General features: G+C 40.9%; 4 protein-coding genes across 4 annotated transcripts; 3 read left to right on the forward strand and 1 right to left on the reverse strand.

Annotated features, from left to right (window-relative positions):
- Positions 1–3,276: 3,276 nt before the first annotated feature.
- Positions 3,277–10,723, forward strand: LOC308157824 (P2X purinoceptor 4-like; the record flags this gene model as incomplete). The annotated part of the gene is made up of 13 exons (XM_080531425.1): positions 3,277–3,395; positions 3,623–3,767; positions 3,883–3,954; positions 4,105–4,177; positions 5,153–5,249; positions 5,574–5,654; positions 5,855–5,996; positions 6,215–6,351; positions 6,571–6,661; positions 9,484–9,549; positions 9,638–9,742; positions 9,889–9,996; positions 10,232–10,723. The coding sequence occupies 13 exons, from the start codon at positions 3,277–3,279 to the stop codon at positions 10,721–10,723; spliced, it is 1,728 nt and encodes a 575-aa protein (XP_080387551.1).
- Positions 10,724–13,875: 3,152 nt separating this feature from the next.
- p2rx4b (purinergic receptor P2X, ligand-gated ion channel, 4b) lies at positions 13,876–18,479 on the forward strand (the record flags this gene model as incomplete). The annotated part of the gene is made up of 12 exons (XM_080531426.1): positions 13,876–14,012; positions 14,200–14,347; positions 14,606–14,677; positions 14,958–15,030; positions 15,305–15,404; positions 15,512–15,592; positions 15,704–15,845; positions 16,967–17,103; positions 17,186–17,279; positions 17,383–17,448; positions 17,761–17,862; positions 18,462–18,479. 12 exons carry the CDS (start codon positions 13,876–13,878, stop codon positions 18,477–18,479), a joined length of 1,170 nt encoding a protein of 389 aa, XP_080387552.1.
- Positions 18,480–18,951: 472 nt separating this feature from the next.
- On the reverse strand, positions 18,952–20,360 carry LOC308158710 (small nuclear ribonucleoprotein Sm D3-like). Its single transcript, XM_080532401.1, has 4 exons — positions 20,222–20,360; positions 19,879–20,020; positions 19,243–19,435; positions 18,952–19,114 (listed from the first exon to the last, which is right to left on the reverse strand). Exons 2-4 carry the CDS (start codon positions 20,002–20,004, stop codon positions 19,044–19,046), a joined length of 390 nt encoding a protein of 129 aa, XP_080388527.1. The 5' UTR covers positions 20,005–20,020; positions 20,222–20,360; the 3' UTR covers positions 18,952–19,043.
- A 383-nt stretch (positions 20,361–20,743) lies between these two features.
- Positions 20,744–25,293, forward strand: gucd1 (guanylyl cyclase domain containing 1). The gene is made up of 6 exons (XM_080531123.1): positions 20,744–21,040; positions 22,032–22,116; positions 22,229–22,394; positions 22,606–22,697; positions 22,853–23,094; positions 23,672–25,293. Exons 1-6 carry the CDS (start codon positions 20,965–20,967, stop codon positions 23,761–23,763), a joined length of 753 nt encoding a protein of 250 aa, XP_080387249.1. The 5' UTR covers positions 20,744–20,964; the 3' UTR covers positions 23,764–25,293.
- The last annotated feature ends 95 nt before the right edge of the window (positions 25,294–25,388 follow it).

Genomic DNA, 25,388 nt, shown 5'->3' on the forward strand with positions numbered 1-25,388 from the left:
CTCTTTTTATAGCTGCGTTGTGTGACGTCAAGTGTCATCTCGACGTCATCCGTCTGCTTGACTGCCTCTTGTCCAATCAAATTACCCTTAGGCGAATTTACGAACCTAATTACTTAACCTACTGTTTCATATTTCCTGGATAACTTTATGTCTCTTATTATTTCAATACACCAGATCAACCCCTCTGTCATTTTAATTGCTAATACACTTAGTCCAAAAACATTCATGATGAAGTTGATTTCAAGTAGGCCTACATATACATACCTGTCAACGCTCCCGTTTATCCGACAGATATAGAAACACATTGGCCACTGATGTATGTAGCCACTACACGTGGCTAACGAGATGATGCATCTCCAGGGGTTATCCTAATAAAGACATGTACAACACGTCTGACTGTCTATCGCAGGGGGCAGTTTAAAGCACATAGAACGACACAGAAGCCATTAAAAAGGTTTATTTTGAAAGTCACTATTTCACTATTCTCGTTTGCCGTAGTGATGTATAAATACATAGAAACTCTAGAGCTGGAACACAACAGACTGCTCTCTATGATCAAACGCTTCACAAACAGCAAAGTGTCTGATGAGGACATTGTGGAGGAGTCTACCGCTTCAACTTGAATTTCAAAAGTGCACCATGGACGACAAGACTATGAGTGCCATGCCCTGCAACATTTTGAACGAGCTACGCTTGGAAGGGACACTCTGTGATGTGGTCATCAAAGTCGAGGGAGTTGTGTTTAACGCCCACAAGAACATCATGTGTGGGTGCAGCCCGTATTTCCGGTAAGAGGATAATGTCAAAAAGGCCTACATGATAATTCATCATTAGTCATGTTGATAACGAGTAGGCCTAATAATTACCTCCTGATAACAAATGTAGCCTACATGTAATTCGATTTAATAGGATCAGTGAATACAGTGAGTCTAATTCCCTATAGATTTTTTTTTACCATGAAACCATTTTAGCCTAATCATAGAAGACAAAACCCTAGCAATTCAGGACTATACAAAAACAGGTGTTGTTTGTATATTTCCCTCCCCACACAGGGCTCTGTTCGCCAGTGCCTGGAACAACTCAGAGAAACAGGTGTACGCAATCCCTGGTATCTCCCCAGAGTCAGAGATGATGGGGATTATCATTGAGTACGCCTACACACGATCTCTCCCGGTCACAGCAGACAATGTCCAGTCGCTCCTGGAAGCAGCAGACCAGTTCTGCATCCTGGGTATCGTGCAGGCCTGCTGTGACTTCATGGAGAGCCAGGCAGACTGATGTGCTCTTTCTAACCTCTTCCTGATGTCCTCTGAGATCTCCTTTCCTCTCGGCATGGTGTGTTGTGCATTCACCTGTATGGATAACACAAAATAGACCAGGTTTCTTATCTTTATTTATCAGTCCCACTCCCACCCAAACTCTTCAACTGATTCATTTGGTACCCAATTATTTACTCACCGGATTCTACTTACCTACTTGATTTAACCAATGCAACTTGGGGTTCACTACTTTTTGCACCTGCACTCATTTCTTTATAATCATTTGTTTCTACTACACGCATGATTCCTTCTGAACCAACATATGGATTTTGTCAATATAAACCTGTTAAGTCAGATAAAAAAAAGACTGGTTCTAAAAAGCTAAATACCTAAAAAGCATGCAGAGGTCTGTAAAACGATCTTGTGAACAGATAAGACAAATATTATCATATACCAGAGAGATTGCAAGTTGAAAGTTTGGAGAAAAAAGGATACATGCAGTCAAACACTGACCCCAAACACACTGCCATAGTACTAGGGAGTTTTTCAGGACCAAAAAGCAGTAAGCTTTTGACTGGCCAAGTCAATCTTCGAATTTAAATCCAATTGAACATACATTTCATTTCCTGATGATAAGATTTTTGGCAGGTATTGCAAAGGATATGCAAAGGATTGTCATGAGTAGTTTATTTGGACATTATATGGGGTTTTTTCCTGATATGTTTGGAACCCTGAAATAGGGTGAACATGTTGTACGTTCTAAATATCCAACCTGAAAAAAAAAACATTGAATTGAAACTTAGAATCCCTACTTTGACCCCCATAGTCATTGATTCAAATTGTTGGAGTATAAAGATAAAAGGGATAAAAAGACTAAATGCTTTCCAACACTTATGGAGGGCACTGTATGTGTCTATTCTGTTTGTTCAAATTGTTTTGGAAACTGTATGAAAATGTGCAAATAACATTAAAAAATAGGCTACTTTCCCAGTGAGCAATAGACGTCTTTTCAACCTCGCGTCTAGAATATAAACCAATATAGACCAGCTATATTACGGCTATATTTTCTACTTATCTTAAATGCATGAAAACCGTTATTAAACCCCTCTAAACTGTCAGAATACGTCCCAGACGTCATGTAGTATGAGATTCCATGTAGTCTAGCATAGTTATTCATGCGGAAGTGGTGGTTTAAATTGCGTCTATACGTCGCTGTCCTTTAACCCAGATAAATGTGGTCTGTGTCTAAACCTGTTTTAGTCTAGCAGCACGTTGAGTTTAAATTAATACCCTAAACGCCTGTAGATTGTCAAAATATATACCAGACCGTCATTTATTCTGAGATTCCATGTAGTCCAGCATAGTTATTCATGCGGAAGTGGTGGTTTAAATTGCGTCTATACGTCGCTGTCCTTTAACCCAGATAAATGCGGTCTGTGTCTAAACATATTTTCTACTTATCTCAAATGCATTAAAACCGTTATTAAACCCCTCTAAACTGTCAGAATACGTCCCAGACGAGTTGATACATCCACACACGCACGTTTGACAGGCAGAGTGATAATGACACGTGGCTTTGGTGTGTGAAGCTTTTAATTGAATAAATGTGCTTGTTTTAAACATTTTAAACATTTTAAACATTTTAAACATTTTATTCATTTATTCACTAGCATCTTCCAATCCCGGGCCATGGCTAGCTGTCCAGCTTCTGGTTTGGTTGTTTCAACTTTGACAAAGCAACAAGAATTCGTTATACGAATGCTTCTTCTTATTATTATTATTATTTTTATTCTTATTCTTATTCTTATTCTTATTCTTATTCTTATTCTTATTCTTATTCTTATTATTATTATTATTATTAATGCCGGTGATAATGCACCGACTCTGGGAATATCGTGGGCTCGGTCAAATTACAGCAACAGCTGCAAGAGGATCTTGGGGGACATGTGATCATCACAGGAAGGAGACCCAAGAATGAGTCAGAACTAACAGATTTCTTCCTTCAGAATTATCCGAAATGTCTTGCAAACTGTTAAACCTTTGTGAATATGAAACAAATAAACTTGTCCGAATAAAAAGCGTAAGATTGGGGTCGTTGAAATGGACACTTAACGGAGTCGTACTGCTGTTTATCTGGTGAGTAGTTTGCACGAATGATTCAGCATGCAGGCGAGGAACACCCCCGCTCCTTGACTTGTCAAGAATGTGCTATATTGTAGTGAAATGAAATAGCCGGCCGGATGAATGTTATAGTGTACGGATTTAGACTTGTGTCAAAACATGGTCATATATACAGCATTTATTGTGTATAACATATTTCAACCATTTGTCATTATAGCTTATCATAATGTTATATATTTCAGCATTATGATGCTCTGGAACAAGGAGTATCAAGAATATGACTTTGTGGTCAGCTCAGTCACTGCTAAGGTCAAGGGAGCAGCCTTGACCACCTTGCCAGATGGTGATCAAGTATGGGATGTCATGGATTTCAGTGTACCATCACAGGTGTGTGTGTGTGAATAAAGTAAACAATAGTTTAATTGATACAGTATACTGTAGGCTACATTTGTTCTGTATTGTACTGTATAATTTATTATTCTATCTAAACTTTCTTTTTAAGGGAAAGAATTCATTTTTTGTGGTGACCAATGTCGTTGTTACCAAGAATCAAAAGCAAGGAAAGTGCCCTGAGGTAGTGTACCACTGTGCAATATTTCTCTCCAGTCCCTTAGATCTAGATTATGAAATGACTGAAAACCTACTAATCTTCTTGGAGTTCAGGCTTCTATGTGTTTATTGTGACTTCCTTGTAGTGGGTCTCAGTGCCTGTTTTACATTACAGGTCCCCGCTTATGGAAAAGTGTGTCGCACGGACAAGGACTGTGAGAAGGGATTGTGGGAACAACACAGCCATGGTACAACCAAAGTCCTATTCTGTAATGGCTCTGAGTAGAGCTGTACTACTACTACTCTTTTGATGTCTCCCTGCTCTGTTTGTGTAGTTTCTACATATAGCATCAGTTTCTGAAAGTAGTAGAGGAGAATTTGTCCATGATGTGTTTGAGCCTGTCTCAGGGCTCTCTCTACATTCAGGTTCTGCTTGTTCTGCTGTCGTATTATTATATATTTAAAAAAATAATCACCTAAATTTATTCAGGGAGGGCCAGTTGAGAGCAAGCTCTCTTTTCCAATGGCGCCCTGATTACATAAAATACAACTATACACAGTAAAAAATAACATTAACACAGGAAACAAATTACAGAATGGCAGATAACAGATCAGAAATCAAAGTGCACATGAACATTCAGAATGCATGGAGTCATACAAAAGGCTTTTGAAGTGCTTAAATGGAATCAAATTATTCAATTTGAACAGGATCTGCAGGTTATTCCATTTATATGGGGCATAATATTCAAATGCAATTTCACCCACTTCTGTCCTAACAAACGGAATGTTTAAAACCAAGGAGTCATGTGCACGAGTGCTGTAGGTACACAATTTGTAATTTAGAAAGATACCCAGGTAATTCATTAAGTAACGCTTTATAAATAAACAGAATGCAGTGTTGCTCTCTTCTCAGAGCCAGAGAAGTCCAACCAACATTCTGATATAGGTGTCAGTGGTGAGTTCTGAATCCACCACCAGTTATAAATCTAAGTGCAGAGTGGTAAACTGCATCAAGAGGCTTTAGCGTACAGGGAGTAGCATGCATATAAATGACATCACCATAATCTAAAACAGATAAAAACGTAGCTTGAACATTCTGTTTTCTACAGCTCTGCAGCATTAGCAAGCAGGGAGACACATGAGCTGCTAAAACAAGAGATGGAAGAAGAGCACGTTGATTTACATCATAGAAACACAGTGTTTGATCTGGTATTCCTCTTCAGGGGTTCAGACAGGTGCATGTGTGAAGGCTGATTTGACAAGGAAGACCTGTGAGGTGTCTGCATGGTGCCCCACTGAGGTCATGAAAAAGCCCCCTAGGTAAACAACAACTTTACCTTTACTTACTGGTCCCCTCCTCATATCAAACTTAACAAGATGTGATTACAAATCTCTGCAGAGGGTACTTGGTACGTCATGTTATCATGTTATCATGACCACTCACATTTACTTGAGTTCCTCTAATGTAGAGGAAGCTCTCTGGGCTGGTTCAGTAGGAGTAGTAGGAGGTCAAAAGAGGAACTTTGTTTCACTACAACTTTGACATTTATATGAAGACTTTGGCCAGCAAAATTCAGTATGATCAGTATACTGTTTTGATAGCCATGTTTTGATTATGCACTTACTGAATGCTCTTATGTCTAGGCCTGCACTCTTGGCATCAGCAGAGAACTTTACAGTCCTCATCAAGAACAACATCAGATTCCCTGCTTTTCACTTAATCAGGTGAGACTATTGTATGAATTTGGAGGTTGTCAACTTGTTGTCTTAACATTTATCCACATCATTGTTCACACATGAACGTATTCAAAGTAACCCTCAGCACCTCTACAAACATGGGTAATGACATGAAATAAATACAATGCATAATATTACACAAACAAGCGCAAAAAAACAAGCTCATATTACCAATGATTGTCTCATAGAAGGAATATCCTCCCAGAGATGACTGACACCTACTTGAAGAGCTGCAAGTTTAACAGGCGCACAGACCCCTTGTGTCCTATCTTCCGTCTGGGTGACATTGTGCAGGAGGCCAGAGAGAACTTCTCTGAGATGGCAGTAGAGGTGAGCTGCTCAGTTTGTCACTGTTTCTAACTCATTTACTACTCTGACCTTTTGGTTTGTCATTGGGATATTAGCATTTAAATCAGCATAACTTGCTTTGGCACTACACATATTGGTATGTAAGAGCTGACATTTTGCTGATTAGCTTGTTAACACTTGAGACAAATCAATGTCTGGAAAGTTATGTTGATCATATTCACTATCCTTTCTTACCATAGGGGGGCGTCATTGGGATCCAGATTAAGTGGGATTGCAACCTGGATGGGTTCTTGCGAAGTTGTCTGCCTAAGTACTCCTTCCGTCGTCTGGATGAGAAGGCGAGCAATCGAACACTGTACCCTGGTCTCAGCTTCAGGTACAGAGTGACTGGCCTGTTGTTGAGGCCAAAGGTCGTTCGGTTGTGTTCAGTTCATCCATAACTAAGTTAATAAAGGAAAGCCGTTCATGAATAGCAGAATAGTCTATCTATTATATTTTGTATATCTATTCAATCCATTGTATTGTTGTTACCAATAACATTTAACTGTCATTTTAGTTACATGTATTACAGTGTTATAAGCACTTGTGTTGGCAGGTTTGCAAGGTACCACACAGAGAAAGGTGTTGAGGAGCGGACCTTGTTTAAAGCTTTTGGGATCAGGTTTGATGTCATGGTGTTTGGAAAGGTTTGTATGTCTTAATGAGACTGATCCTCAAACATTACATTTTCCATGTCCACCAAATAGCTTAGTAATCAAATACAGTGCCCTCCAACTAGTATTGGAAAGTGGAAGCATTTTGTCTTCTTTAAGCAATGGGGTCACAGTAGACTATGGGGTCACAGTAAAGATTATCAAATTTAATTCAATGTTTATTTTTTCAGATTGGGTTCATCATTTGGAAAATACAACATTTTGTAAACATACTCCTCCTCCTCCCTTTAGGACTCCAAAAAATCATAGAATGTCCAATAAAGTACTCATGTTTAGTATTTGGTCGACAAGCCTTTGCATTGACCCCACCAGACACTAGTAGAGTATCCTCCCTGGTGAGCCATCTCCAGTTGTTTGTTTTGATCTCTTTGGTCGTCATGTTGATAGACACCAATAGCAGACTCCAAAGGCAAATGCAGCTTAGAGTCATAACTAGACATTAACAGCTCTCTTATACCTGCACAAATAATTTGCACAACAAATTACACAACACATAATTAGTATGTGACAGAACAGAGCTGACTAACCAGAAACACCTGCCAATTTTCCAATACTTGGGAGACAAGACAACATATACTCCAATACGTATGGAGGGCACCGTATCATGTGCAATCCTACTGGTGTGCATTGATACATTGCTATATGTTTATTACATTGACATTTTTGGCATTCAGCAGACACCTTTATCCAAAGCGACTTACAACAAATACATTTGTCTAAGTAAGTGAATCATCTATCCATCAGTCATCGCAAGAAAAAGTATGCTAGAGCTAGGGGCCGTTGACAGTCATAATGCTAGAATTCATTTTTTTTATTTTTTATATATTATTTACAGTAGAGAAAGAGGTCTGAGGAGGGACAGTAGGTGTAGCCTGAAGAGATGGGTCTTTAGTCAACAGTGGTGGCTCTGCCAAGGTGGTGTCTCTGCAGTCTTGACAGTAGTGGGAAGCTCTGATGTCAGAGTCAGGGAGCCCGGCCAGGAGTGCGTTGCAGTAGTCAAGGCGAGAGATGACAACACTGGTGAGGAATGGACGTATCCTTCTAATGTTGTAGAGGAAGAATCTACAGGAGCGTGCTGTCGCTGTGATGTTGGCCGCACAGCAGTGTTTCCTCTACATGCATTTCATCGTGGCGGTCCGCCACGATGGAATTTCCTCCGCCACCATTCAGATTTCTCAACCCCCAAAAAAAATATAATTTAGGCCGCTTTTCAGACCTTCACAGCGCTAGACACACCCACAAGCGCTGAAACTGGACCAGTCCGTGTGTGTCGCGAGTATTGAACTTGAGGCTGCGTTCGTAAATTCGCTCTGAGAGCCCCGGAGCGCACACTGGGTTCAACGTCATAAAGGGACCAAGTCATTTGATTGGACAAGAGGCATTCCGTGAGTGCTGATCAGATTTCCAGAGCGTATTTACGAACGCGCCCTGGCTGTCACCCGAACACCGCGAGCTAGCGTAGTGTAGTGTAGTATAGGATGCGTAGTGTAGTGTAGTGTAGGATGGAGAGAGAGAGGAGAAGCCTCTCTATGTGTTACCTATGTCCAGTGTACTAGAACCACTCTAACAGGAGTGTTTGTCCGTGAATAACACCGGCTATGCCCGGGGTAGAAACACAAGACTATAGCTGGATAAGGTCTACAGGTCTACACGGTCATTTTAAGCCGTCGACCAGCCCTCTACGACCACGGGAAGTCATGTTAAAAGTGAAGATACTTCTGTTAAACTAAGCTAAGATAAACATCGCTAATCGCTAACTCCCTCCTGGGCTTAAAGTGACAAGTAATAACGTTGTGAAAAAAACCGTCAGATCAGTGTTTTTGTTTTTATTGACAACGGAATAACATGCTGGAAAAACATGCAGACACAGACAATAAGAGACACACGGGAGAAGTACAGGAAAACATTTTATTTTTTTGGGCCATCCTCGAGTTTTGGCTGAAATTACGTTGTTGTTTTGAGCGCGCGTGCGCGTTTCATGCGCGTGCACGCGAAAAAATCGCGGGCGCGCGCTGCGCGCGCGGTCAGCACTACCCGCCACCATTGTAAAAATTCCTGGAGGACACACTGCACAGGATAAGTAGTTGTCAAGGATCACACCAAGATTCTTGGCTGTCTGGGAGGAGGTCCCCATAGAGTTTTCTACTGAGGGCAGGCTTTCCCAGAGAGGAAGAGTAGCTCAGTCTTGTTAAGGTTGAGCTTGAGGTGGTGGGCTGACATCCAAGCAGAAATGTCTGCAAGACACGCAGAGAGATGTGTTGCTACCTGTGAGTCAGCGGGGGGAAGAGAGGAAGAGTTGAGTGTCATCTGCATAGCAGTGGTAGGAAATTGTGTGAGGAAATTACTGAACCAAGTGATTTGGTATAGAGGGAGAACAGTAAGGACCCTAGATCGGAGCTGATCCGGAGGACAGCTATCCTCTCCACGTCATGTGATAGGAGTGGTCGGCCAAGTTGGATGCAAACCAGGAGAATGCACAGACAGAGATGCCCAATTCTGAGAGGGTGGAAAGAAGGATTGAGTGGTTTACCGTATCGAATGCAGCAGAACAAGTCTAGAAGAATGAGAACCAAGGAGAGGGAGGAAGCTTGTTCAGAGTGGAGGGCCTCCATGGCAGCAAGGAGAGCAACCTCAGTAGAGTGCCCAGCCTTAAAGCTGGATTGTTGAGGGTCAATGAGGTTGTTCTGAAGAAGATACAGCATGTTCAAGGGTTTTAAATAAGAATGAGAGAAGGGATACCGGTCAGTTATGTCACGGCGTGATAATACAATTGTCAATTGATATGCTCTTTTCAGGCAGGAAAGTTCAGCTTCATCCAACTGATAATCTATATTGGATCAACTGTATCGTATTATGCACTGGTGAGTGTTATTCATCTGCATTGATCTCCATATTTGAGATGCAACAGTAACACGTGAGAAAGTAAGTGACATAAACTGCCTTTCCCAGACAACCATGTTGATTGACTGGCTGATCGGGACCAGCTGCTACTCTAAAGAAGCCAGACAGAACTACTCAGAGAGGAAGGTTGAGTCTGTCCAGGATAGACAGCAGGTGAGAGTGGGGGGGGCATTTCTGATGGAAGTATTATATAGTTCATGACTCTAACCCACATCAAGATTTGCATTCTCATTGCCTGAATGTTTGATGTAAATGTGTGGTGAGGCAGAAAACAATGGGACTATTCTCCTCTGTTCCAGAGCCTTCTTTCTGTCTCGTTTGTGGATGACAACCATATAAGGGTGGTGAAAAGATCCCACAAGAAAAGTTTGCAACATGTGAAGACAATCTCCACCCACCTATGCAAGGTTAGCATACAACTGTACTTTGTATAATACTAACTGTATTTTCCCTATTGGAACCATATAGGGCATTCTCACCGTTTAAATAATGTCATATTTGAGCTCACTTTAATTGACACTTTTCTTGTCGTTAAACCGATATGCAGTACCTGCAGTTTATCTACAGAGTGCATATGGTATGAGTAAGTTGTCATACAGGTATACTGTATTTATGTGTTTGTCATGTATCTGCTGTTGTCAGGACGACGGCCAGCACTTGAGAGCCATGGTTGGTGTATTGCAGAGAGAGGCCAGCACAGACAAGCAGCCCCAGCCCCAGGCTCTCCCCAAGCCCAGCCGTCCAGCCTGGTGTCAGTGTGGGTGCTGCGTCTCCTCCACCCATCTCCAGGAGCAGCTGTGCTGCAGGCGGAGCAGTGGACGGTGCATCACCACCTCCTCCCTGTTTGAGCAGCTGTTGCTGAATGGACCCCTGCTGGAGGCAGTGCTGATGTACAGCGACCCTTTACTTGAGCTGGATGAGGGAAACCGGACCACTGCCATGCGTCACTGTGCCTACAGACAGTACATCAGCTGGAGAATAGGGGCCCCACCCATAGACACCTTCCCTGTTATTCCCAGCTGCTGTGTGTGGAGAATCAGAGAGGAGTACCCCAGCCAAGATGGACAGTATAGTGGCTTTAGGTCTACCCAAACTACCCCTCCTCCACAGTCCAATCATAACACACAACTATAGAGAGGATGCTCCAGAATGCTCCCTCATAGACTCCTGCTTTTTTCATTTCATTTCATTTCATTTCATTTATTATTATACAGGAAAAGTAACATTACAGATGTTAAAATGTGCTACAGTTAGACTGGCCTGACTCAGTTCTGGTTTGCAGCAGGTTCTTGTTCTGCAACATGCATGACAGAAATACAAAAACAATACAAAAGGCACAATCAGAAACAATCACAAAGGGAAGATGACAGGAAAACATTAAACAGTTAGACAGTCAAAGGAGAGGACAATGGGGAGGGAGTAAGATGGTAAATTTGAGTTGGTTTAGTGGTTGCAGGTGTATCCTCCCATCAGATGGTGTTTATAAGCCTGTTTGAAATTAGGTTGTTTGTCTATTCTAATGTAATATGGGATGTCATTACAGATTTTGGTGTATGTGTGAAAAAATTATCTCTGACCATAGTTGTTTTTGTAAGCTGGGATTGGGATAAGTGCAAGTGTAATTGATCTAGTGATGCGTTCTTGTCTTGTATTTTGTCTTGGAAGTAGAGCCGTAAGTGTTGGGTTATTGTTCTGAAAGAGAGATTTAATGGCTAGATTGTTCGTGTAGTTCTGAAAGGTAAGGGCATTGTAGTGTGACACTTTCACACTACAATGCCCTTACCTTTCAGAACTACACGTTGCAGTGGTGAGTTCAAGGGGGAAGGTTATGTATCTTGTAGGCTCCATTATATAGTCTTGCTAGTGGTTGAATGAATTCCTTTGAGATGAGGGACCAAATTGGGAGACAGTATGATATAGTTGGCCAAAGATGGCCCAAGACAGACAAGGGTGGAAACTCTCTCAATGGCCTATGTTCCGCAAGGAATACAAAGGCTTAAGTCAAGTAAGTAATGATATAGTTGAGAGAATTATTGCATGTAGATACTCTGTGTCTGAGACAGTATGGGTGATATATCGTCTAATCTTACAATTTCTGATTTAGCTTCTTCGTTAGATTGTTAATGTGGTTTTGATAAGTGAGGTGTGGATCAAGGAGTACTCCAAGAGTTTTCTTAGTGTTTTCTTAGTGTTTGATTTGCAAACTGGATGTGATCAAAGATAGTTTTCGTTTTTTTTAGGGGAATGGAAGTACATACATTCTGTTTTCATGACATTGATAGTTAGGTGATTAGATTCCAACCATGTAAATAGTGGAAGCTGGAAGAGAGTTTATGACATCAGGGTTTGAATCAGAAAGAAAAAATACTATAGACTATACTGTATAGTAGACAGTTAGAGTATTTGCACACATTTGGAAGGTCATTGATATACAGAAGTAGAAAAGAGTAGGGGACCCAAGATGCTGCCTTGTGGAACTCCCATATTACAACTTATGGGAGGAGATGTTACATGGCAGATTTTGACCATTTGGGACTTATTTGATAGATATGAGGAGAGCATTGTTACCACAGAGGAGGAAAGTTGAAATTAGCTGAGTTTATTCTGCAGAATCTGATGGTTCATTGTAACTATACTGGTTCAAAGGCTTTACGAAAATCAATAAAAATGGCTCCAGTGATGTCCTTTGTTTAGAGAGATACGTATTTGTTCAGTTAACAGTAATAGTGCAGACGTGGTTGATCGGTTGGAGCGGAAGCCATACTGGAAGTCACTGAGGAGGTTATTGCTTTCAAGATGATTGCTTAATTGAGTAGTGTTGCAGATTCAGGCACAGAGTGAGGTTGACACAGAGGAACAGTTTGGGCGTTGCCCATTTATTTTTCAAACACCACTCAGCACACCTCCTCAGGCGTGCTGGCGAAAGTCTCTGGCAAATAATAATTATAATTCCAATAATAATTGCGCCAGTCCAGCTGTACACAGCGCCTCAGCTCTCTACCCCTTTCGGGTGTTGCTCGTTCTCTCTCTGTCTCTCTCTCTCGGCTTGTTTGCAGGATTTTCCTGCCTCGTTTACTGCTCCGAGGGAACAAACACACACAGGTTAAACAGCCATTTGGATGATGAGTCTAACTGAGGACACCTGTATCAATCAGCTCCATCATCCACACTCCACCACAGTCTAGCTTCACCTGCAGGCCAGAACGTGCTGATTGATCAGATGGTGGAGAAGAGGTATAAAGCTGTCAGCATGAGTCTTCAAAAATCATATTTAATCCATAAGTATCACGGGCATGGGAATTTCTTTACGAGTTCAAGGTATTAGACAGTTCATACTGTGTACTCTCAGAGAAAGAGAGCTGGTGGGGGAGTAAGTATCAAAGTTAGAAGCTAATTCATAAACAGACGTAACAAAATAATAATTGAAAGCGCTTGCAATTTTATTGGCTTCAGTGATCAGAGTACCTTGTAGAGAAATGTTAATGTTGTCATTCTTTTTCTTCTCAGTTTCACCAGTGATTATTCATACTTGATTATGTATGACTTTATGTAATTCTACTGATGCATTGGTTTCATGTTTTTTTACCCATTAACATTTTGCATTAACATTAACATTCCAGAGCCTGAACATTTGATCTTGCCTGCACACCGTGTGTCCATTCTTCATTCTGTGTAGGAAGCACGTATTACTGTAAGGGAAATGGGGCAAGATACTTTTTCTATGACACTGAACTGGAGCTATCTGGACATGCCAGTTGTTATACTTTTCCTTTGACTGTCAATTTGCTTGTAACCTACTGCAAAAATGTTTTATATTGAAACTGATAACTTTGATATGTGGAATAAATATAACTTTGCAAGTGTTGAGTTCAGTTGTTGAATACTTGATACTCAATATTCACCCAAAAACGTCCACAATGACAATTATACATTAAACCATCATTTATTTTTCATTTTGAGAGAACTGGACGTATTACTTACTTACTGACTTGATACAATACCGCACAATGGAATTCCTGTATTCTAGACTTGGTGGGTACTCCTATGTATCCATTGGAATGGAGTACTCTGTACTTGTCTACATGTAGTTATGTAATAAATGCAAATAAAGACTTTTATTATGCCTCCATTCAAATAAACGTTTGAGTAAGATTTGCAAAACAAACCTGCTAACCGTTGTACCTTCCATACAAAGTTAATTTGGCTTATCTCAGCAGACAGTAACGAGGCTACACTTACTGTACTGAGGGGTATAATACCTCTCCTACCACTTCCGTAGTGCAGCCATGGGTGCAGGTTGTTGTCAGGGTTTCCTCCACTGTTTTTTTGATTATGAAACACCAAAAACTCTTGTGATCCAGAGCAAACGAGTGGGAGCCGTCTTCAGATTTGTCCAGTTTCTCATCGTCTTCTATGTGGTTGGGTAAGTTGGGGCTTCTTTCACATTTGGTTTGAGAATTCTTTTGGATATTGATATTTCTTTGTATGAATGAAGTATAGTTGAATAGTCTAGTATCCCAGGTGTACTGAGGTGTGTCACTGATTTGGAGTACTTTTTTATTTATTTATCTGTACACATGTGTGCCGTTGCCTCCTGTGAAACCTGCCAGGTATGTCTGCATATGGCAGCAGGCCTACCAGGACACAGACTCTGTGATCAGCTCGGTCACCACCAAGGTGAAGGGCATTGCCCTCACCAATACATCTGAACTGGGCCACCATGTATGGGACGTGGCTGATTACATCATACCACCTCAGGTAATGTAATGTGTAATGTATAATGCTTTCTGGTCACTTCAGTCATACAGTAATACAGTAAACCTTAAGGGTCCAATTTACTAAGCATTACTAAATCTGCAACTGCTTTTTCCAAAGGGAATTAAGCATAGAAGATAAAACAAAAAAGTGCTAAGTTATGTTTAGCTCAGTTTTAAGTGTTTTATCCCTTGTACAAAGGCTTAGTAAATATATATAATTCCCATGAGAGAGAATTTCATCACTTTCTCTGTTTGACAGGGTGAGAGTTCATTCTTTGTGTTGACTAACTTCATCGTCACCCCCAACCAAACTCAATCAAGCTGCCCTGAGGTAAGTTGCTGATGCCTCCCTTTCCTTCCCTCTCTTCTCCCATTGTGCATCTCTTTACTATGCTAAAGCATATACATACAGCTGTCCATTTCTCATTCAAAAGATTGAAATATGTAAATTCGAACATTTGTATACTGTCTGAATTAAAAACCTACTGAAAATGTCTAGTGAAATATAACATGTATATATGTTACATCCATTTACGAGATACAGTATGCTCAATAAATACGTTATTTCAGTAGCAGCCAATGTCATTGAAATGTGATCTTTTATCTCCTAGCAACCAAACCCATCCACCATCTGCATCTCAGACTGTAACTGCACAGAGGGATTCAGTGATGTTCATGGCAACGGTAGGTAGGTCCACATTGTAGTAAATCATCATGTCTCCTGAGGATGAAATAACTTCATAAATGTTGTTTTGCCTTGAGTTATCTTAGAATAACTAACATTACTTGAGCTCATTCAAAAACGTTTTTTTTTTTTTAATTATCCAAGAGATTGTCCTTGAAATCATTAGTAGTAGTAAGTCCAAGGACATTTGATTGATTGATTTAAAAAGCTGTACTATGATACAGAGGATTGAGTATCTTCTCTGATTAGACTGACAGTTTTATTGTCTTCAAGGTGTACAGACAGGGCTATGTGTGAACTATTCAGGCACGGTCCAGACATGTGAGGTGCTATCTTGGTGTCCACTTGAAATAGACTCTAATAACCTACCTGAGTAAGTAAAAAAGGTTACACATTATAATGTCATTCATAATGGTATAGCTGATTGCTTACAGTGCCATGAATCAAGCATGAATGTGTCATGTGATCTGTGACTCATAGACATGCCCTACTGACAGCAGCAGAGGACTTCACTGTGCTGATCAAAAATAGTGTGACATACCCCAAGTTTAATTTTAACAAGTGAGTAACAAATGTTCTTCACTTCTTTATGCTATGATTAATAGATTGCCACTGTATCTCAATAGACACACACAAATATGCGATTAATCTTCTGCTTTTGCACATCTGCAGAAGAAACATTATGGCAGAGGTCAACTCCTCATACCTAAGACAATGTGAATTCAACCGGTTAACAGACCCTCTCTGTCCCGTCTTCCGTCTCAAAGACATGGTCTCTGAGGCTGGGGAGGAATTTCAGACCATGGCTGTCAAGGTACTGTATGCCTTGGTAAATGTCCATACTACTGTAGATAGTGCCCTCTACAAGTACTGGAAAGAATAAGCATTTTGTCTTCTTTCAGCTCTATACTTCAACAGTTTGGATTTGTAATTAAACAGTTACTACTATGCGGTTAAAGTAGAGATGCTCAGCTTTATTTCAATGTTTTTTTTCTTCAGATTGGTTATACTATTTAGGAATTACAAGCCTTTTTATACACAGTCCCCCTATTTCAGACAAAAGTATTGGAAAATTGGCGTGGTGTTTCTGGTTAGTTGGTGCAGTTAATAGTCTAGTATTGATTCTAGGCTTTGCATTGACCTTTGGAGTCTGCTATTGGTGCAGATGGACCAATGGTCTGCAATGGACCAAAGAAACATCAATGAAAGTCAAGCCATTATGACACTGAAATATCAGTCAAATCAATCAGAAACAGCCAAAACATTTGTCCTGCCAAAATCAATAGTTTGTAACATCATTAAGAAAACCCTGATGAGCTCAATGGGCAACACGTCACAAACAGGCTGGTAGGGCCAGGGAAGGCTTCTGACACAAACAGGCTGGTAGGGCCAGGGAAGGCTTCTGACACAAACAGGCTGGTAGGGCCAGGGAAGGCTTCTGACACAAACAGGCTGGTAGGGCCAGGGAAGGCTTCTGACACAAACAGGCTGGTAGGGCCAGGGAAGGCTTCTGACGGAAGAATGCTGACCAGAAAACAAAACTCTGCATGCACAGCACTGTCGACCAAATACTAAACAAGAGTACTTTATTATATCTTTTTTTTCTCCAATCATTTTGGAGCCCTCAAATATGGGTAGTATGTTTGAAAAAAACATTGAATGAAATTATTGAATGAATTATTATTTCAAATCCAAACTGTTGGGAGTATAGAGCCAAAATAAGACAATATCTTTCCTCTGTCAAATAGTTATGGAGGGCACTGTAACTGTTGTTATTATCAATACAATGTTACTGTACATTACTGTGCAGTATTTGACTTCATTCAGTAATAGAGGGTTTCATCCACCAGGGCATTGTGTGGGCTATGGTGTAACACTCTACATTAGGTTATCCATCTTACATATAAAATAGAGTCTGTGGGTATGTTTGTAAAGGGTGGAATTCTTGGGGTTCTGATTGACTGGAGCTGTGACCTGGACTGGCCAGCACACCACTGTCGCCCTAAGTACACCTTCCGCAGGCTGGACAACAAAAACCCTGAAAACAATGTGGCCCCTGGATACAACTTTAGGTTAGATCAATACACCATTGGTTATGATACCACTACTGACAAAAAATGATGCTCTTTAACAAGATTGTGTCATTTCCTACAGGTTTGCAAAGTACTATAAAAACAGGGATGGCGAGGAAACAAGAACCTTGATCAAAGGATATGGAATCCGATTTGATATCATTGTTTTTGGAACGGTGAGACTCAACATGAACAGAATCGTATTATCTATAAACAGAGTTCTTGTGTTTCCATGACTATGATGACTGTGTTTCATCTTTTCCATTCATATCTTTGCAGGCAGGTAAATTCAGCATTGTTCCAACCATAGTGCACTTGGGTGCATCCCTTGCATTCCTCAGTCTGGTATGTCTTTCAGTGGACTGGCCTCAAAATATCCAATACTTTGACATTGCATTTCTCTGAGACATACTGTATTGGCCTGTGCAATGCTTCGAGGGGTATTCCATCAACGTCGCTAAAGGACAATCCAGGTTTATTTTTTTAGATACTTTAGGATTTTCCTTTAGCGGCGTTGATGGAATATCACCCTGGTTCTCAAGGTTCTTGAGTTGATCTTTTGTCTAATGTTATGAATGTTACCAATTAAACCATATCTGACTTAGCAAGTCAAGCGTTGCTGTGATCCACTGTAGCAATTCAAGCCTCTCCCCTTAGGTGAATGCAGTATGTGACTGGTTTATCCTGACATTTATGAAGAGAGGGGATTACTACAGCAAACACAAATTCACATATCTGGATAACACTGATGATGACACTGTGAGTGGCTTACTCCTCATTCTATTATCAGGGGTGCAAACGGGTGATGGTCCAAAAAGGTTACACTTTTTTTTGGGCACAAAGACAATTATCAATGTGCGGATAACATTTGTGACACGGTCTAGTGTTTTGGTCCGCATGTTGGCAACCAATCAAAATGTTCATACTTTTATTTTGAAACACGGAAATACATTTTAACGTTGTTGAAAATCACAACACAAACTCGCTAGTCAAGCCAAAATACTGCAATGCAATGGATTCGCTGAGTAATCCCCACTGCTACCTAGTTAACTATAACACTACTTTACATTGTTAGCAGGCTCACAAAACATGCTGTGTTAGCTGACTAGAAAGTGTGTCATTGATTTTCAACGTATTCACATTTTTCGAAAGAAAAGTTTGAACATTAAAGCATATGCCAACATGCGGACCAAAACACTAGACTGTGTCACATTTTTGTTGATGGGGGGGATAGCACTAGCACTAACGGTGGTCTAACCATGATGCACCTGTAAGTAGCGGCAGTGCTAACCTTAACACCTGCATAATTATGTCGAAAACTGATTGCTTACCGTGACTGTGTCCTCCACACTGTCTAGATGTACCTAGCTGCATGAAACTAAAACAGCAGTGGAGTTTAGCAGACAGGAAGATTAGTTAGCTTGCGCATCATGTGACTTGGATCAGACGTAGAGCCCCCCCCATTTTTTGGGGGGTATCTACACGATTCATGTGTAATGTGACCTATTTTGAGATAAAAACTGCTCATTTAAGTTTGCACCCCTGTATTATTCACCGACAACAAATTAATTATCCTTTGTAATAATTTTACTTGTGGACTATGTAATTCCTAATTATAGCTCACAAATCAGTCAGATAATCTAAGTGATATCCTGATACAATCTTCATTTGTCTAAACAGGTGCCTCTAAGTACCGGTACTTCTTACGGAACCCAATAGAGCCTGCAGATTTCGTGGACAAGTGGGACAATATTATTTTTGTTCTGACACAGCACCTGCCCTGTGAGCCTGTTCAAATGTGCAGTGTTGTGTACATCTATATAACTTTCCCCTAATAAAAGAACACTGTACATTTAGGAAATTCATTTTAATAAAGAAATTGGAATTCACATCATTGTTCACAAACAAATGAACAGAATAAAAACAGAAAACAATCAAAACTATCGCCTTTTCTGGAATATGTTTCCTCTTCCCATTCCTCCACCTCCACGTCCTCGACCTCTAGCAGCCACTAAAAGAGGACACAGCAAATTAGGAATTGTTCATGTCAATGAAAGGGTCCTGCTGGCATAATCTATTTGGCGAATCCAACAGGACACCAGAGGTGCTGTTTTGGTCTAAATGTCAGACGTAGCCTACCTTGTGCTTTGAGAATGGCAGCTTTGCCTCTCCCAGCTCCTGCTCCCTGGTTCTTGTTTTTCATGCTCTTGAGCATGGGTGCGTTCTTTAGCATGTCTGGGAGGATCAGGAATCGGATCTTGCTGCCGCGGATGTACACCTGCTCAAGCTGGGCAACACGGCCATCTCTGTGAGTCACTGTGATGTTGGCCATCTAGGGAGAGTGTTGAATACAGTTGTTAGGCTGTTGTTAAGATAACTTTGTCCCCGGGGGGGGGGGGGATTGGTCTTGGACACTTAAGTTTGACATTTTCACATAGCCTATAGTCCTCTTTAAACGACCCAAACGCAGTCCTCTGTGAAGAAGTTTGAATGGGGACTCTTGGGATCTGTTTTGGGTTTCTCTTGCGGTTCCGTTCACACTTTAGGTCTGCGGTGCAGTTCAATATGCAATTAAATCACCCAGTTTGGTTCTATTAAAGAGGACTATACAGAAATACCCTGAAAATGTTAACGAACCGCTTGAGATCACAAACATTGCCTGAAAGGGAACACGTGTGAAAATACCCTTAGTTTAATGAACACTTGAAGACTTTATAAATCTGTAGGCGACAATACAGTACGAAATGTTAGGTGTGCCATGGTCCTTGGCATTACCTGGCAGTTCATGTTGTCCTCAGCTTCAATGAGCTTCCCACGGTAGACCTCCCCTGTGTTGGTCTCACAGGTCACGATGTGCCCCTCCGCTTCATGGAGGACTTTGATTGGCACTCCAATGGACATCTCTAAACAGGTCTTTCTGTGTAACCAAGCAAAGGAGAACACGTTTATTATGGCTAATGTGTTCTAAAACATCACGAATTATCGATCAAATCATTGAATGAAAGAACACGGTGGAACTCAATTTGCATACAGGGAAGAATTGGCGCAGCTCTCCAGCGTAAGACGAGCTATGTTGCCTGTAGTTGCGCGCTACTGGGCACGTGTATCAATTTCTTACCTTTTAGATGCAAGTCAGGAGCTAGGCGAAAATACAGCTAATGGAAATATGTGCTCGCTTTGTCTACGCAATGTGCAAACGTCCGAACTTCTAAAGCAACTTGCGGTTTCTCCCTCCCTCTCAAGGCGTCGTTTCCTTTTACTTCCTGTCTCAAACGAGACGTGACAATGTTCCACGGCATGTGTGCTGTGGAGTGTGTGCTGCCACCTGCCGGCCAATTGCTGACCATGCATTTTTTTTTCAGTTCACCTGTATCTGATCCACGAACTATGAGGCATAAGAGGTTTTTGTTGTTGTTACTAGCGTAATATTCTTGTATAATAACAATATAACAACAACTATACCAGTTAACTGAATTATACAATTAAGACACCTGAGAAATGATGTGTGTATTCTCACGTGTGTCCAGCGGTCCTCCAGGGGGCAGTGTCCTGGTTCCTACTGCTCCTGTGAGACGCACACTAGCAGGAAGTGGCTGTGGGTGTTCAGCTGTTAGCTAGCCAGCAGCTTTTGAACAGAGCTGTGCAACTAGTCGCCGAGCAACCTGGAAAACATCGGTCATAACTTATTCTTCCCCAAAAAAATCCGAGTCGTATTGCTGTTATCCAGCAAAGGTAGCTTTTACTAAACAAGCAAGGTGACCAAAACAAACTGGAGTAGCTAAATAATAACAAGTGCTAGCTTAGGTAAGCCAATTTTGGTTGCTAGGCAGTTCTGGCTAAATTAGCCACAGTCACTCTTGGATGAGGCAGGAAAACAAGTCTGACTGGCTTGGATTGAACCTCTCGCAGTTAAGAAGAACACCACAGAGAATGACAGGTAAGTGTCAGTCCAAAAATAATCACCTTATAATGCCTAACAGTACAGGACTTTTAGTTGAATTCTGATGCGCCCAGTCGGGACAGGCTAGGGACCTACTGGTCCTCTGGTTCAGGGACAGGCTAGGGACCTACTGGTCCTCTGGTTCAGGGACAGGCTAGGGACCTACTGGTCCTCTGGTTCAGGGACAGGCTAGGGACCTACTGGTCCTCTGGTTCAGGGACAGGCTAGGGACCTACTGGTCCTGGTCCAGGGTATGTATGTAGTAGTATGGCCGCCCTGGACTCAATACACAACGTCGCTGTTGCCCTCTTGTCTAACATATCTAGCTATCTTTAGTGACTGTCTTCAATGCGTGCGTTACTCACCAAAGTACTGTTGTTGATAAACTGCTGAAAACCTGTTCTTCGTATGTGGAAGGGTCTCATTTCTCCAAAAAATACTAAATAAAAGAATCCGAGCACTGTTTACCGTCTCCAGTGTGTTCGAGTTGAGATGCCAGTGCCACTGTTCACTGGACTGCTCTGCGCCTGGACCTCCCAACTCAAACACGTCACTGTCAACAAAGTCATCGGTTCTCATTTATTCCGTGTTTTTGGAGAAATTAGAACCTTGCACATAGGAAAACAGGTTGTCAACACTCAACATCAGTACTTTGGCAACTGCAAGTGACGAACATATAGGCTATATAATGAAGATGGTCACTAATAAAGAATTGACCGTTATACAAGAGGCCAACAATGACGTTGTGTGAGTGTGACAGGGCTAGCTGCATTACTAACAGTCTTTGTTTTGCTGACTATAGCTACGATTAGCTAACTAACAAGTTCATTGTGATCAGATTGCATACCAGATGGCTACTGGTGCCATAATAGCATAATCAGAAATGTGATACCACAGGACTGTAAGTTAGATAAAAGCAATACCAAGACAAGAGCTAGATCCTTTCTCTCTCTCTCTCTCGCTATATCAACCCTGTGTTTCTTTTCAGATGATGTCGTCCTGCTGAATGTACCTGTCATTAGGCAGTTGTATCACTGGGATTGTGGATTAGCCTGCTCGAAAATGGTTTTAAAGTAAGAATACATGGTACAGATTTCACCATCATCTTACTAAGCCTGTATCTTGGGAAATGCTGCAGCTGAGGGCCCAACTTAATACAAGTGTCATACTGTCCAAATTTGCCAGGTACCTCCACCCTGTGAGTGATGAGGAGTTTCAGGTTGCTTGCTGGGAGCTGAAGCTGACAGAGAGTGTGTGGACTATTGATCTGGCCTACCTCATGTACCAGCTGGGGGTCAGACACCGTTTCTGCACTCAGACATTGGGTGTTGACAAGGGCTTCAAGAATCAGGTACGGCGCAGACAAAGAGCAAGAAGTTGACATGTAGTGTTGTTGTCATGCAATTGTTGGGTTTACTTAGCATATGCCTTAATTGTCTAATGTTGATGGGGTCTTAGGTTTTGGTCAGTGCTTTGTAAACTGAGCTGTACAAATTACATTTGATTGACACCAATCAAAATGAACCTTAGAAGCATAACTTAAACGTGTTTTTTCTGTCCAGTCTTTCTACAAAAAACATTTTGATACCGAAGAAGACAGAGTGAACGAACTCTTCCTGAAGGCTGAGAGCAAAGGCGTGGTGGTGAAAAAGTGGTGTGTTTGCTAACTTCTTAAATCAAATTGGAAGCTGTGCATTAACAATGAATTGTTTCATCACTATCAGCTTGTCTAGGTGTAGTAGTTATTATTGTTTTATTGACTTAAACTATGTAACTCAAACTATCTCCCTTTGTGGATGTTTCCTGTAGCTCTGTGACAAATCAGGAAATCCAGGCCCATCTTGACCAGGGCCATGTGGCCATCGTGCTGGTCAATGCTGTGGTCCTCATGTGTGAACTCTGTGCTTCGCCTGTCAAGTACTGTTGTTTCCTGCCTGTGGGACAGAAGTGCTTCTGCAGAAAGCCAGAATACCAGGGTCACTTTGTGGTTGTATGCGGCTTCAACCGAAGCACTGGCTGTATCTTCTACAACAATCCTGCATATTCTGACCGTGAGTCTTCCCTCAAAATAGCTTGACATGTCCCAAACATATGAAACAAGAGGAAAAAAAATACACCCACTGGATTCCTTGTTTGTAGTTTTAATTGTAGTTTAAAGTCACAGTCAAAGACACCTCAGCATTTGCTAGAACAAAAGTCATTCCTATATATAAACTATGTCATGCTGGATCTTCAAGTGCTTCAACATGATGATGATGATGATGATGATGATGATGATGATAATGATAATAATAATAGTACCTATCATATTATATACAATACCATATTACCCACAAATATCAAATACAATGTCCTTAACATACACAGGCTCTGACAAAGCACCATTCATTAAGTATTATTGTGGCTCAAGTCCAGAGTCATTTTGTTGGCCATTCAAATTCAAGACTGAAATGTTTCTTAAATGCACGGTCTAACCCTGTATCATCACCTAATGTGCTCTAAATAGTGTGTGGCTTGTACATGTAAACAAGAGGTTAAAGGGCAACTGCTTCTTGGCAGCAAACTCTGAGATTGAGTAACATCTCATTGAAAAAAATCACATTGACAAAAAGCCTTTGTGTGTTTCAGGCGTGTGTTGCACCAGCATAAATAACTTTGAAGAAGCTCGAATGAGCTACGGGACCGATGAGGATATTCTGTTCATCTTCAAGGAGAGCTGATGGCTCAGGGACTATGACGATGCAGATGGTCTCTACATCATCATGCCCCACCCTCACTGTGATGACACCAGTGGATCTGCAGGTCCCCGAACTGGGATCACTGGCTCCAGCTTTAGCCAAGCGTCATAGATCACCCTGGGACGTCCTCTCCAGTGCGAACATGGCTGACTGCTCACAGAACACAAAACGCCACTCCAAAGTCACCATACCCGTTTCCCCTCATGTAAACTCATGGCCTTTAGTGTGTAAAGGAATAACAGGTGGAAACAGTGTCTTTTTTCTTCTTTTTAACCTTGGTAGAGAGAAGAGCATAGAGTCCAGACAAAATACATTTTATTATGCTCTCTTTTGTTCGGTTTTAATTCAGTCAGTTGATTCCAGTAATTAACATCTGAAATGGTGAGCAGCGCAAGACTTTGAAACCCTATTCATAATCCGGAGTGGTTGAAATGCTGTTTATTAATAGCCAAGTGGTTTCTAGCCTAGGAGTGAAGGACAAAAAGAGTGCACATCCAATACAAGGGCTGATGGCAACCTAATGCTTTCTTAATGGTTTTATCAGGCATGTTAAGTGCAAGTATTAGGGGTAATAGTATAGCTTCTTTGCATCCTCAGACTAAGCCCTGTCTTGTTTTCTAAATCGTTACTTTGATTCAGTTTGTTTTATTTCACATGTTATTTAGATTGTCTGTTAGTCTAAATAAAATGTGAAATATTATGTTACTAAGGGAATAGAGGGATACTTTTTCTGAAAAGACTCAGGTAATTAATGTCCATGGAGTCTGATGATGTTGTATGACAATAACAACCCCATGTCACAAGCGAATTCTCTTAACGCAATACTCCTTTGCTTGTTTAAGTAAAACCAAATCTGCTTGGCAAACCTACATGTCAGCGATCAGGACATTTTGATCATTCTCTGTCTGCTGCTTTTTATAGACTCATGCTGTGTGTGGTGATGATAACAGTTCATGTCTGTCATTCACATTATGGTCATTAGAAGGCAGAGTCCATGTATATTTCCTGAAAGATGTTTCTGTGTTGCACTACATGCCTAAGCAGTGTGAGCTGAACTCTTGAGTCGTTAAGAGAAAAATGCCTTGCAGGTTTTGTTAAGTTCACAGGAATCATCAGATGTTTTCTGTTGAAAACAGCAGACTAGGAAGAATGACACCTTTCAGTGTCACTCAACTTTTTTTCTTTTTTGTTTACATTTTGGTATCATGGATGAAGTTATTGCACTATGGTTTTTGTACCAGCCATAATTATGTATTATTTAAATTGAATCATGATTGGGAAACAATCCTATCTAAATGGGATGGCAATGATTATCCTGGTTGTGTATTTTTGTTATGAACAAATTGAATGTTTAAAACGGCAAACTTTATTTTTATTAAATATAAAATTGCATTTATGAACTGTAATCAATAAAGTAATATGAATTGTCTGGGGTCACATTATCTGGGGTCTGTTTTTAGTTAGGTGGATTGGTCCATTCAGATCCTCTGAATGCTCCTATTATGTTTATTTTGGAACAATTTAATTCCAAAATGCTTTATCCAGTCTTTGAAAAGGCATTTTCTTTCCAATAAAATTATTTGTTATGAAATAAAACCCTTTATGGT

Source organism: Nansenia antarctica, assembly GCF_963989245.1.
Source record: "Nansenia antarctica genome assembly, chromosome: 5".
Classification (NCBI taxonomy): Eukaryota; Metazoa; Chordata; class Actinopteri; order Argentiniformes; family Microstomatidae; genus Nansenia; species Nansenia antarctica.

What these genes read in the sequence shown, in the direction of transcription:
- LOC308158710 (XM_080532401.1), bottom strand. Translation starts at nt 20,004, where the DNA reads ATGTCCATTGGAGTGCCAATCAAAGTCCTCCATGAAGCGGAGGGGCAC. An exon ending in AGGACAACATGAACTGCCAG is followed by an intron (nt 19,436 to 19,878) that starts GTAATGCCAAGG and finishes CACTCTCCCTAG; the next exon opens with ATGGCCAACATCACAGTGAC. An exon ending in TGCCATTCTCAAAGCACAAG is followed by an intron (nt 19,115 to 19,242) that starts GTAGGCTACGTC and finishes GTCCTCTTTTAG; the next exon opens with TGGCTGCTAGAGGTCGAGGA.
- gucd1 (XM_080531123.1), top strand. Translation starts at nt 20,965, where the DNA reads ATGAGGCAGGAAAACAAGTCTGACTGGCTTGGATTGAACCTCTCGCAG. An exon ending in AACACCACAGAGAATGACAG is followed by an intron (nt 21,041 to 22,031) that starts GTAAGTGTCAGT and finishes GTTTCTTTTCAG; the next exon opens with ATGATGTCGTCCTGCTGAAT. An exon ending in CAATCCTGCATATTCTGACC is followed by an intron (nt 23,095 to 23,671) that starts GTGAGTCTTCCC and finishes TGTGTGTTTCAG; the next exon opens with GCGTGTGTTGCACCAGCATA.